The sequence below is a fragment of the Stegostoma tigrinum genome, chromosome 2, assembly GCF_030684315.1.
Source record: "Stegostoma tigrinum isolate sSteTig4 chromosome 2, sSteTig4.hap1, whole genome shotgun sequence".
NCBI classification, from domain to species: Eukaryota; Metazoa; Chordata; class Chondrichthyes; order Orectolobiformes; family Stegostomatidae; genus Stegostoma; species Stegostoma tigrinum.
Window position 1 is genome coordinate 20726368 of NC_081355.1, and position 11739 is coordinate 20738106.

The window sequence follows — 11739 nt, forward strand, 5'->3', positions numbered from 1 at the left end:
AGGGCATTGGTGCTAAGCTTGCAGGTGACACAAAGATAGGTGGGGGGACAAGTGGTATTAAGGAAGCGGGGGGTTGGTACTCAAGAGTTGAGAGGATGACGGGGGAGAAGAAACTTATGGAATACTGAGGCCTGGATAGAGTGGACAGGAGATGATGTTTCCACTAGTAGGAGAGACATGTAGGGTACTGCCACTGAATGAAATGATGACCCTTTAGCACACAGATTAGGAGGGATTTTTTCAGCCATGGCTAGTTAAATTGTGGAAATATTTGTTGAAGTAGCCTGTGGAAGCCAAGTCATTGAGTGTATTTAAGGCAGAGATATGTTCATGGAAATGTAGAAAATAAGTGCAAGATTAGGCGATTCAGCCCTTCAAGCCTCCACTAGTATTCAATGTGATCATGGGTGATCATGCAATCTCAGGATCCCATTCCCACTTTCTCTCCATACACCTTGACCTCTTTAGCTGCAACAGCCATGCCTAGCTCCCTCTTGAATATATCCAATGAACTGGCCCCAGAGCTTCCTGTAGGAGAGAATGCTACGGGTTCACAACTCTGGGTGAAGAAATTCTTCCTCATCTCAGTCCTGAATGGCTTAGCCCTTATTCTTAGACTGTGACCCCCTTGTTGTGGACTTCCAACATTGGGAAAATTCTTTCTGCATCTAGCCTGTCCAGTCCTGTCAGGATTTATAGGTTTCTACAAGATCCTCCCTTCTTCTAAATTCCAACAAGTACGAGCCCAGTCGATGCAGTCTTTCCTCATGTGTCAACCCTGCCATCTCAGGAAACAGTCTGGTGAACCTTCGCTGGACTCCCTCAATAGCAAAAATGTCCTTCCTCAGAGTAGAAGACCTAAACTGTACACAAGGTGTGGCCTCACCAAGGCCCTGAATAACTGCAGCAAGACATCCTTACTCTGACACTCAAATCCTTTTGCTATAAAGTGTGATTAGTAAAAGGGGTCAGGGATTATGGAGAGAAGGCGAGACAGAGGTGAGAAGCACATTAGCCATGACCCATAGCAGATTGACTCGATGGGCCAAATGGTCTAATTCTGTTTCTATGTCTTATGGTCTTACGGGGAATGTCTGATTGAGATGTTCAAGGTTCTTTGGGACATGGACTGGCAATTTCTGAGAACGTTTTCCCCTGCGATGATCACTATTCGGGTAGTCGGGGGAGGGCAGAGTTTCAAAAAAAAAGAGGGTAGTAGTAAGCAGAAGGTTGACAGGACATTTGAGAAGACAGTTTTTCATTGAGGGTTTTGGGTATCTGGAACTCAGTGACTGAATGGAAAGAAAAAGAAAAATGGTGGTAGGTGCAGGAACCCCCACAATATTTAAGAACCATTTGGTGAGCATTTGAAGTATAGGAGCATTCAAGTTTATTGGCCAAGTGCTGAAAAAAAAAATGGTTTTTTAAATAGATAGATGTTTGTTGACTGGAATGGACATTATGGTCTGAAGTGCCTCTTTCGTGCTGTTTTAAAAAACACATTTTCATTACTTTAACATGCACCTTTGTAACACAGAGCAACTATATTTGACCCAATAGCTTCACTCAGTCTATAGCTCATAATAGATCATTCAGCTCCACCTGTCTCTGCAAACTTTTCTGTTCCTCAAGAAAAAGAACTATTCTCCCCTCACTTTATCTAACAGCAATGTATCTATCCATTTCTAGCCTAAGTAGCTTCTCCTTAAAGCCATCTGTTATTTGACATTCTAATTGATATGATTGTTAGATCCACATTCTAACCACAGTTCAAATAAGTAAGAGAGTCTCCTGAATTCACTATAGGGTTTATTTACCGTCATATTGCTGTCCTTACTTGTGAAAATATTTCAACAGTCATTTCAAACACTTAATCTTAAACCCCTCTGCATGTTAACAGTTAGCATTTATTCTCTAGACACACTCTTGGTCATTTTTTTTGTTAAGTACAACCTCTTGGTTCTGGAATTCTAAAATTTCCTTTCTCAAAATGTCTGCATGTACTTCATAGAAATATAGAGATCAGAACTGTACACAAGTGCCATTGGTGTGAAGCGCTGACTTTATCTCTTCACAGATGTTGCCAAATCCACTGATGATCTCTTGGTGTTACAATCTAACCAAGATTCCATTCAAGCTTAACATAATGGATCTGGATGTTAATATCTAATATTGTAAAATTTAAGTCCAGCACTTGGTGGGTTTTTTTAAAGAAAAAATGGCCTTAACAACCGACTGGAATGAGACAGTACTGGTATCCGTGATACCTGTCTCTGTATTGCATGTTCCCTTGCTCTATTAATTGTATTGGAATTCATTTAATAAGCAGCATTTTCTTTTCACACCCAAAAGACGAGGCAAACAAAGCACAGCCTTTCACCTGTTCCCATGGTTACAGAATTTCCCAGATCAGGTCAGAAACCTGTTGCCAGACTCCAGGCATCCCTCCACAGGCTGGCCAGGAGAATCAGGCACAGGATGCTGAAGAAACTCAACAGGTTTGACCTGCAGAGAAAGGGACAGCATTAACGTTTTGAGTCTGGTATGACTCATCTTTAGGGGACGAGTCTTTTGAAGAAGGGTCACACTAGCTTCGAAATGTTAACTGCTTCTCCCTCCACAAATGCTGCCAATCCTGCTCAGTTCTTTCAGCATTCACCATGTTTGTTTCAGATTTCCAGCACTTGCAGCATTTTGTTTTTGTATTTGTTTACTGATGACAGGAATCTCCTAGTTTTGAAGTCACCTGCCACTGGTATATCAGAAGGACTGGCACATTGGCAATCGCCTGTTTAGCCACGTTAGGAATGTAGCTTTCCTGGCCTTGAAGTCCTGGGGTCAAACTCAAATTCAAAATTTCTAGTTTGAAGGCAGGGACATACCAATTGCTCAACAAGACCTCCTCACAAAACAGAATGCAACTCCTGCACATTTCCCACTACAGTGCATCGCCTCACATACGTTGAAACTAATTCATCTCAAAAATTGCGACTTACCTCCCCCATGCAACAAATTTAAAACTACCACAAAAGTTACATTTAAAAATATATTCCATTTTCCAGCAATGTGGAGTTATAAAAAAAATTGTTGTGGAATTTGCAAAGTATGCAAAACTAACTAAAAAACAAACCTTACATTTCACAGCTCAAGATTACCATTGCAGAAACACAACACAGTACAGACAGCATTTAGATCTATAATTTCTACCCACACCAGTTAATCACATCCTGCAACAACTAACATTTTAACAAGCTATGTAATTTTATCTTGAGCAGAGTCTAAAATTTCATTGGCTCATTTGGTGGGCCAAGTTCACATAAACCTGAAAATTACTGCACTAGCAAAAATCTACATACAAAAATTAAAAACAGAAAGTTCTGGAACAGAACTCAGGTGTGACAGCATCTCTGGGAGAAACAGACTTGAGCTAGACGACTCATGGGATCTGTGCAGTTTTGACTAAGGCAAGTTAATTTGGAAAGCAACATTAATGACTTCTCCCCCTTATAATCATTCCCTCAAGAAGGAACATCCATCCGGGTAATACATAATCAATTTAGATTGTAACTTGTCACATGCGACCAATTAGTTACTTTTTGCAATTACTAACCATGGGAAATACCAGATAAGCATAAAATAGTGGGTATGTAAAGCAATCAGAATCTAGCCACATCATTCTTTAAAACACGTTTAATCTTGAGACTTCAAACACACTTGCACAATAGATAGTGGAGTCAAATAACATTAATTATAGGCAACTTATTACTCAAATTATGATTCAACAGATGTACAATTGTGTATTGAACATGCAGGTTTTCCAACTGCGGGAAAAGTTAACATTCCTTTCCATCAGGAAACAATTGAGAGAGAGAGCGGGAGGGAGGGAGAGGGAGGGAGAGAAAATGCAACTTTTTCATGGTTTCCCTTGTTAGGACCAAAACAGGAGAAGTGAAATGTGTAAACTGGGACCAAGGGTAGTTACTATTGTGGGTGATCAAATCTGAAAAGTTGATGCATCTGCCTGGGGATTCACCATAACCTATTAAAAAAAAGTATGGATCTGCATCGATTTTGAATTTTAATATCATTTTCAATTAATAGCCTCTTGTTATATGGTGGTAGTCTAGATTTTCATCATTTTCGACATGTCAATGCAATTTTGACTTTACAGAATCACAGACTTTTGCTGCAACAGGGTAAGCAATCTGTAATGTTTGTTGTTTTTGTTTTAATGTCTTAAATCGCTTGCGCACATTTGCTTTTCTTTTCGACTGTCAACTTCAAGTAGCCATGTAATTCTGTGGCTTGCTCCTTCCACAATGTTTTGTACCTTCAAGAAGAGCACAGAGCCAGACTGCGTACTTTGTTCAAACATCACAAGACTACCAATCACTGGTTTGTCCCGCAACTCAGGCAGAAAAACAAAATCCACATCATCCAGCTGTCTCACCACTGCATTTCATGTGGCAGGTTCCAACTGGTTGGCTTTTAAGATCTTAGCTTGTTTGCTTTTCTTTGTTGTGTTGGCAAAGAAAATGAGAATGGCATTCGTAAGCACATTTCACAACCTCAGGACCTCAAGAGCTTTACACAGTAAACAAAGTTTTTCTTTAAATCTTTCTAATATAGGAAGTGCATATCATTACAATAAATGGCCAGCAATCTTTCTTGAGGTGTTCAAATGATATGTATTGGCTGGGATACCAGGCAAAACACACCTCCTCTTTTTCAAAATAGGGCCGGTGGAATATTTTACATTGATCTGCGGAGGCAGAGTAGTCCCAATTTAAAACATCACATTCCAAATAATCTACCCCACAATTTTATTAGTCTTGGATCAAGACAAACACATCTTCACACTTGTACTGATAAGAATAATAGCTATGATTAATTTTTAAATGATAAAGTCATAACCTTATTCAAAGTAGCAAAGTTATTAGGTCCAAATCTAACTCAGCATAAAGTTAGTTGACAAAACCAGGGCAATAGCAATGATGTTCTCGGGCCCCAGGTTCAAATCCCACCATAGCTGCTGTGGAACTGTATCCATATTTCTATAAGAAAATGCATTTAATAACAGAAGTTTAATAACGGCATGAGCTGTTGTCTGGAAAAACGTTTAGTTCATCAAAGTTTTCTTCCCAAAAAGACAATCTGGTCCGGCCTACGTGCGATTTCAGACCTGCAGAAATGTGGTTGACTTTAAATGCCCTCTGAAATGGCCTAGCAAACCACTCAGTTATAACAATCGCTAGATGATCTGGGGAAAAAAATACCTAAAGCACATGGGCTGCAGCAATTTAAGAAGGCAGCTCATCATCACCATATCAAGGGCAAGTGGAGGTGGGCAATAAATGATAGCCCAGCTAGCAACACCTATGCCTCGTGAATGACAGAACAACAAAATAAAAAACTTCCCTAAATTAAGTCCATCACGTGTTCACTCAGGAATGTTAAGGTCTAACCCCCAAGTAAACTAAATCCAAAATTAAAATTCTGCTCACTATTGTTCATTTCTGCCAGTCATCTTGCCTTTGAAAATCTTGTAACGGAAAGGTCCCAAGTAGCTTTTTCACCAGTGAGTCAAGTCTGGGCGTTTCTTCCACTTTTCCTAAATATGTCAGGTCAGCAAATGGTTACCTTACTTAAATGCTCACAGTGACCCAAAACATAGAATTGCTGATCTGACACTCACTGTTCTATCCCCTCCCTAAATATTTGTGGTATTCTCTCTTTAAGGCGAGGCATTCAACTGTCTCAGTTTAATTGTGCATTGAACTTTTCAAAAATGAGTACATGTCATGATCCCACAGTGTAGCAGGGACCATTTCTTCAACAATTCAGATTCTCTTCTTGTTAATGAAGGAACAGCACAGCAGTATCCAGACATCACTGGATGCTTAACGTCTTAGTGCAAGGGGGGAAAAAAAGGGGAGAAAATACTTAAAATTTCACTTGTGCAGAAAGCATTCGAGTACATTTTTGCTTTTATTGCTGGTGATTTAGGATCTCATGAAGAAAGGAAGCACTGTTTCAATTTTAAGTTGATATTGCAATCACTCGCATCTGCACAAGTTTTGTTTTAAAAATCAGTCTAGAATTCCTAGCTGCACTAAATGTTGAGTTGCAATTTCTCCAATTATAAAACGAACCAGAAGCAAAATAAAAGTACACAGAGTAAAATGTACCAATGATAGTTACATGTCACATGCCAGTTCTTCAGAAATAGGAAGCCATTTTGTGCTTCCTTTCCACGTACCTTTTGTGACAGGCCTAAAAAGATTTAGATGTAATAAATGTCCACAATAGATTTAACGTCACAGGCCCTCGAGGGACTATTCATATGCAGCAGCCGGTGCCCAAATATTTCTAATCAAGGACTAAGCACCACTGTCATTTTTGGGTCACTCACTCAGATGTGACACAATAGCAAGCAAATCAAAACCTTTAAATTGATAAATAGATAGAAGTTACAACCTCTGAATAATTTAACCTAATTTGCAATGCACTATTAATGAAAGTGTTTCATTTGCCTTATGTTGCCAGGAACTTTGAAACAAAGAACAGTATGCTCTAATGGTGCAAATGCAAACAGCAGTGTACCTTGGCATGGAAACCTACATGATTATTTACTATATTGATCGGAATGCAACCGGAGGTTTTTCTCCTTTGTTATGCTGTACAGCTCTCCCAATGACAGCTGCATTTTCTATTTTTACTGCGTACAATGTAAAGACCTTTAATAGTATTTAATTAAAGTGCAGTAGAGTTATCACATGTCCAGCTTCATTTAATTTATTAAAATTATGATGGCCAAGGAAGTGGGTACAGTTAGGGTGGGTCATTTTAAATAAATTAAGCTCAGGCCAGAAATTTTATGCATGAATAGAAGATTTCCATTGTGGAACCATTCACAATTGTATCGCCCATACTCTGCATCTTGTAAATATCTGCAAGGCTTGTTCACACAATCCAGTGTGGAAAGGTGGAAGAGGAGTGGTGGGAGAGTGCAATTTTTGAAACGAACCTTGTTTATTTTCACTTTGTTCATATCATCTTTCTTCTGAGGGTTGACTGGCATGAATTTCTGCTTTTATCCTGATCTGTGCTCCTCTTACACATTCCACACAGGTCCAGCTGGTGCCAGTCCATTGCGTCATCCATTTCTTTGCAGATTCCCTCTCCCATGTTTTCTATCAATCAATCTTCCCCATCAACAACTGTCGTTACCATCTGCTTAAGTAACAAGACCAAATATTGTGTTTCCTTTCCTGTGGCATGCACAAGTCTGCTATAGTGGATGCAGGTAGGGGCTATTGGGTTTGGTCAGTGGTAAGGATGGTGGGGATAGGTGAGTAGGAAGACGGACACATCAGGGAGGTGAGGAGGAGGGGAAAGGCTGTACATAGAATAAGGCTGGGGATGGAGGGGTTTTGGAGCTGGAGAAGTCGATATTGAGGCCATTGGGCTGTAAACTCCCAGCGCAAACTATCAGGCGTCGTTCCTTCAGTTTACATTTGGCCTCACTCTGACAGTGGAGGAGGCCAAAGATGGGCATGTCGCCAGGGGAGTGGGAGGGGGAACTAAAATGGATGGCAACTGGAAGGTCAGGTTGGATTATGCTGAGCGCAGGTGCTCGGTGAACCAGTCCAAGTCTGCATTTGGCCTCCCCCGTATAGAGGAGACAACATATGAAGCTATGGGTACAATGGAACAAATTGGATGAAGTGCAAGTGAATCTCTGCCGCATGTGGAAGGATTGTTTGAAGCCTTGGACAGAAGTGAGAGGGGAGGCATGGGGCAGGCGTTGCACCGCTTGCAGTTGTCAGGACAGGCACTGGCTGTGGTGGAAAAGTTGGTGGGGAGTGTAGAGCTGACAAGGAAGTCGTGGAATGAACGGTCCCTGTGGAAAGCAGGCAGGGGTGGAGAAGGAAATATCTTTGGTGGTGGGCTGTGATTGTAGGTGGTGGAAATTTTGGAGGAACATACATTGAATTGAGGTTGCTGGTATGGTATGCAAGGCTGAAGGCGACTCTATCCTTATTGTTGTTGGGGGTAAGGGCTTGAGGGCAGAAGTGTGGGAAATGGAGGAGATGTGGTGGAGGGCATCCTTAATTAGAGGAGGGGAAATTCCAGTCCCTACAGTAGGAGGACATCTGGGATGTCCTGGAGTAAAACACCTCCAGGCATGGGAGCAGATGCGGTAGAAGCAGGCAAATTGACAGTATTGGGCAGAATTTTTACAGGAGGGTGGATGAAAGGAGATGTGGTCGAGGTAGCTGTGGGAGTCAGTGGGATAAATGGATGTCACTGGTGAGTAGGTTGCAGGAATGGGAGGGAGGTGTCAGAACTGGCTCATTCTTGGCCTCCTCCACTATGAGGCCAAACATAAAGTAGAGGAACAAATATCTGCTATCTCACATTGGGAGCTCACAGCTTCAAAATCCCTCCACCCCCAGTCTTATCCCACATCCAGCCCTTCCTCTATGCCTCGCCTCCCTTACTTGACCTAACTGGTCCTACTCACCTATCTGCTTCACCCTTCCCACTGACTCATCACAATAACACCAACCTGCATCCACCTATTACCATCTCGCCTGCCCTTCCCCTTGGCCCCATGCCCCCCCACCACCATTTATTTATGGGCTCCATCATCCCTCCCCTCTTTTAACAACAGTTTTGATTGGAAACTTTGATGTTCCTGCTCCTAGGATGCTGTCTGATCTATTGTGCTTTTCCTACCTCCCATCTACTGACTCTGACAACTGAGAGGGATGACGAAGCATTTAGGACAATTCCCAAACTTTTGCACATAATGCACTTTATTTAAAACGAAATGCCACATGTTGTAAAAACCAGAAAACATTAACAGCTTCAATATATTTTGAAAAGAAACTGCAGCCTGTGTGGAATATGTAATGTCACTTTGTATTAAGCATATATGGTCCAAAGTCGTAGTGAATAATTAGAAAACACCTTTAAAATGAATTCAAAGCGCAGAATTTCTAACGTTCATGTTGTTTTCCCGTATCAGAACTACGTTGGGTGCAAAAATATCAAATCAAAGGAGTTGCAAAGCAAGGTGGGGAACAAACCCAGAGCAGTGAGCTGATTTTGGAGAATGATTTAAAAAGTGACAGGGTTGCATTCCATTATCTGTGATCAAGTATCCACGTCAATGCCCTGAATAAACCAAAAAGTGAAGAAAGGAACAATAGATTACAGGCGATGATGTTCAAACACGAGGAAAGGAAGTGGCAGATACCAGTAAGCCGGTGGAAAGAAGTGCAATTGATTTAGTTTGCCATCCCGGCGAGAGATGGTGCTTTAATCACCGGTCCATTTGTTTAACCGGAATCCGGTCGCTTAGCATCGGTCCAATTCTTACAGAGCGGAACACACATTACATAAGCCAAAATCGCCCCATTATATATTTGAAAATGTTATCGAAGATTTAGGAAGCTATAAGGAAGTTACTTTGGAAATAAAAACCTTGGAGACAAAGTCGGGCCACCAGAAAAATGAAGTGACCTTTCAGTGCCATTAAACAGCTTTATTCGTTGCCTTCTTACCGTATTTGTTGGGTTCCCTGAGATACTCCAGTATGGGCACAGTGTTCTCTGTGTCCCTGACAGTACTGTCCCCATTCTGCATCCCACTGCTTCCAAGCCCGTCTCTCCGGCTGGGAACAGCGGTGACCATAAACCTCTGAGTATGGGACATTTCCAAAGACAGCAGAATCGCCCTCACTCTTCTGCCCGTGAGCTGGGAGGTGGAAGAGGAGCCCTGAGCTCCGCTCCTGACTGTTTACCGGTGGATTCTGAAAGCAGCAAACAACAGCTCTCTGACCCCAGGAGAGGGTGGGGGGAAGGTGATCTGAACTCTTGCTGATACACCAGAGGCAGACTCCACCTCCCAAACAGCGCCAACTTTAAACCTGGGCTGTTCAATATCAAGCTCGACACATTTACCACGTGCACCCTGTCTGAACCTGCCTTAACCCGCTACACTTGTATTTGCTGTGATACATACAGACCTATGAGATATTAGATCACATGAAGCTCTTTTAAGTAAAATGCGACAGTCATCTCAAAGGCTTTCAGAGTGAGTGACTGTGCCACGCCCATTGACTGACACTTCGCGAATCTGTTAGCCGCAGATAAAGTGACCCTCAAGCTGTAGCCCTCCGAGTATGATATTCATCTCGCAGACCAGGCTCCTGTCGGCAACACAGCTTCATCGCTTCCGTTTCTGGGACAGCTGTCACCAAGGCACAACGAGGAAGTTTGACGTCTTCCGGCTGAGGTTAAGGGCGGGGGGGTCCGTTCCGTTATCAGACTCTCCTGGTGCCCCAAATGTCGATAAATAGTCTTGCGCAAGCAAGAGATGCCTTCACTTGGTTTGTTGGACAGGGTCAAACTGCAATGTTTGCTTGTTTTCTTGATATGTCGCTGTACAGAACCTAACTGCGGCTGTGACTATTATATATAAAAGTTTTTTTTGTGAGTAAGGTCAGAAATTACGCGATACCAGGTTATAATCCAACAGGTTTATTTGAAAACACAAGCTTTCAGAGCTCTAGTTACAAGCCCTCCTGAATTTCCCTGCCGTCTTCAGGAATTAAAGTTTAATTCCTTGGTTAATACTGTGACCTGTGAAGAATGATTAGTGTATTCAAAGTTCTGGAAATTTATTCTGTCTTTGAAGATTAGATTAGATTCCCTACAGTGTGGGAACTGGCCCTTCAGCCCAATAAGTCCACACCGCCCCTTGGAGCACCCCATCCAGACCCATTCCCCTATAACCCACACACCTCTGAACACTATGGGCAATATAGCATGGCCGATCCACCTAGCCTGCACATCTTCGGACTGTGGGAGGAAACTGGAGCACCCGGAGGAAACCCGCACAGACACGGGGAGAATGTGCAAACTCCACACAGGCAGTCGCCCGAGGCTGGAATCGAACCCAGGTCCCTGGCTCTGTGACACTGCGGTGGTAACCACTGAGCCACCGTGCCACCATTTTGGTTTATTTGTTTGGAGACAGGTGAAAAGGCTGTTTGATGTCAGGGATTGCCCAACTGTTGATGGCTGAAGAGTCTTTTTACCTTACAATTGGCATGGGAAACTGGTTCAATGTGAGAAAGGGCATATTGGACAGGTAATGATACAAAGGATGGGGGCAGGACAATTGGAGACATTGCGGTATATCTGGCAGTTGTTGTGCAGTTATAAGGAGTAGTAATAGTGACCTATTGACTCTTTCAGCACTACAATACCCATCATGGTGGCAGATCAGGAGTGGAAAATGATGGGATCAAACATTTAGAAATTCAATCAGATTAGTCTTTGCTGGTGATAAAGGGGTTCACAATTACGGAATTATGGGCATACACATGACTTGATACAGTTTCTTTGCTAATGTTAAAATGGGTGAAACTAGCACCCATTTGCTCCAGATTTATTTAACCCCACTTTTAGTTCCCTCTCCAGTCTGGATTTGGTTTGGGAAATGTGAGAGAAACTTGGCAGGTCTGACAGCATCTGTGGAGATGGCAACAAAGTCAACATTTTGTGTCTGGTTTGACTTTTCTTCAGATCTGAGGGGACTTGAATATGCTTTTTTTTAATGCTGCAGGGAGAGGAAGAAGAGGAACAAGTGGAACAGATTGGGAGAGTGCTCAGAGAAAAAGATGAAAGCCTTCATAATAGTGCTAAAGGAGCCATGAAGATGTAA

At 42.2% G+C, this 11739-nt stretch overlaps 1 protein-coding gene across 2 annotated transcripts in view; it reads right to left on the reverse strand.

Moving 5' to 3' along the window:
- The window catches only part of LOC125460455 (solute carrier family 12 member 7-like), a 224314-nt gene extending 214308 nt beyond the window's left edge, over positions 1-10006 (reverse strand). Inside the window, exon 1 of one of the 2 annotated variants that reach the window (XM_048547968.2) lies at positions 9573-10006. In XM_048547968.2, the coding sequence (XP_048403925.2) occupies positions 9573-9723 (151 nt within the window). In that variant the 5' untranslated portion in view covers positions 9724-10006. The remainder of the gene's footprint in view (positions 1-9572) is intronic. The other variant, XM_048547983.2, reaches the window with a different exon arrangement.
- Positions 10007-11739: the final 1733 nt, after the last annotated feature.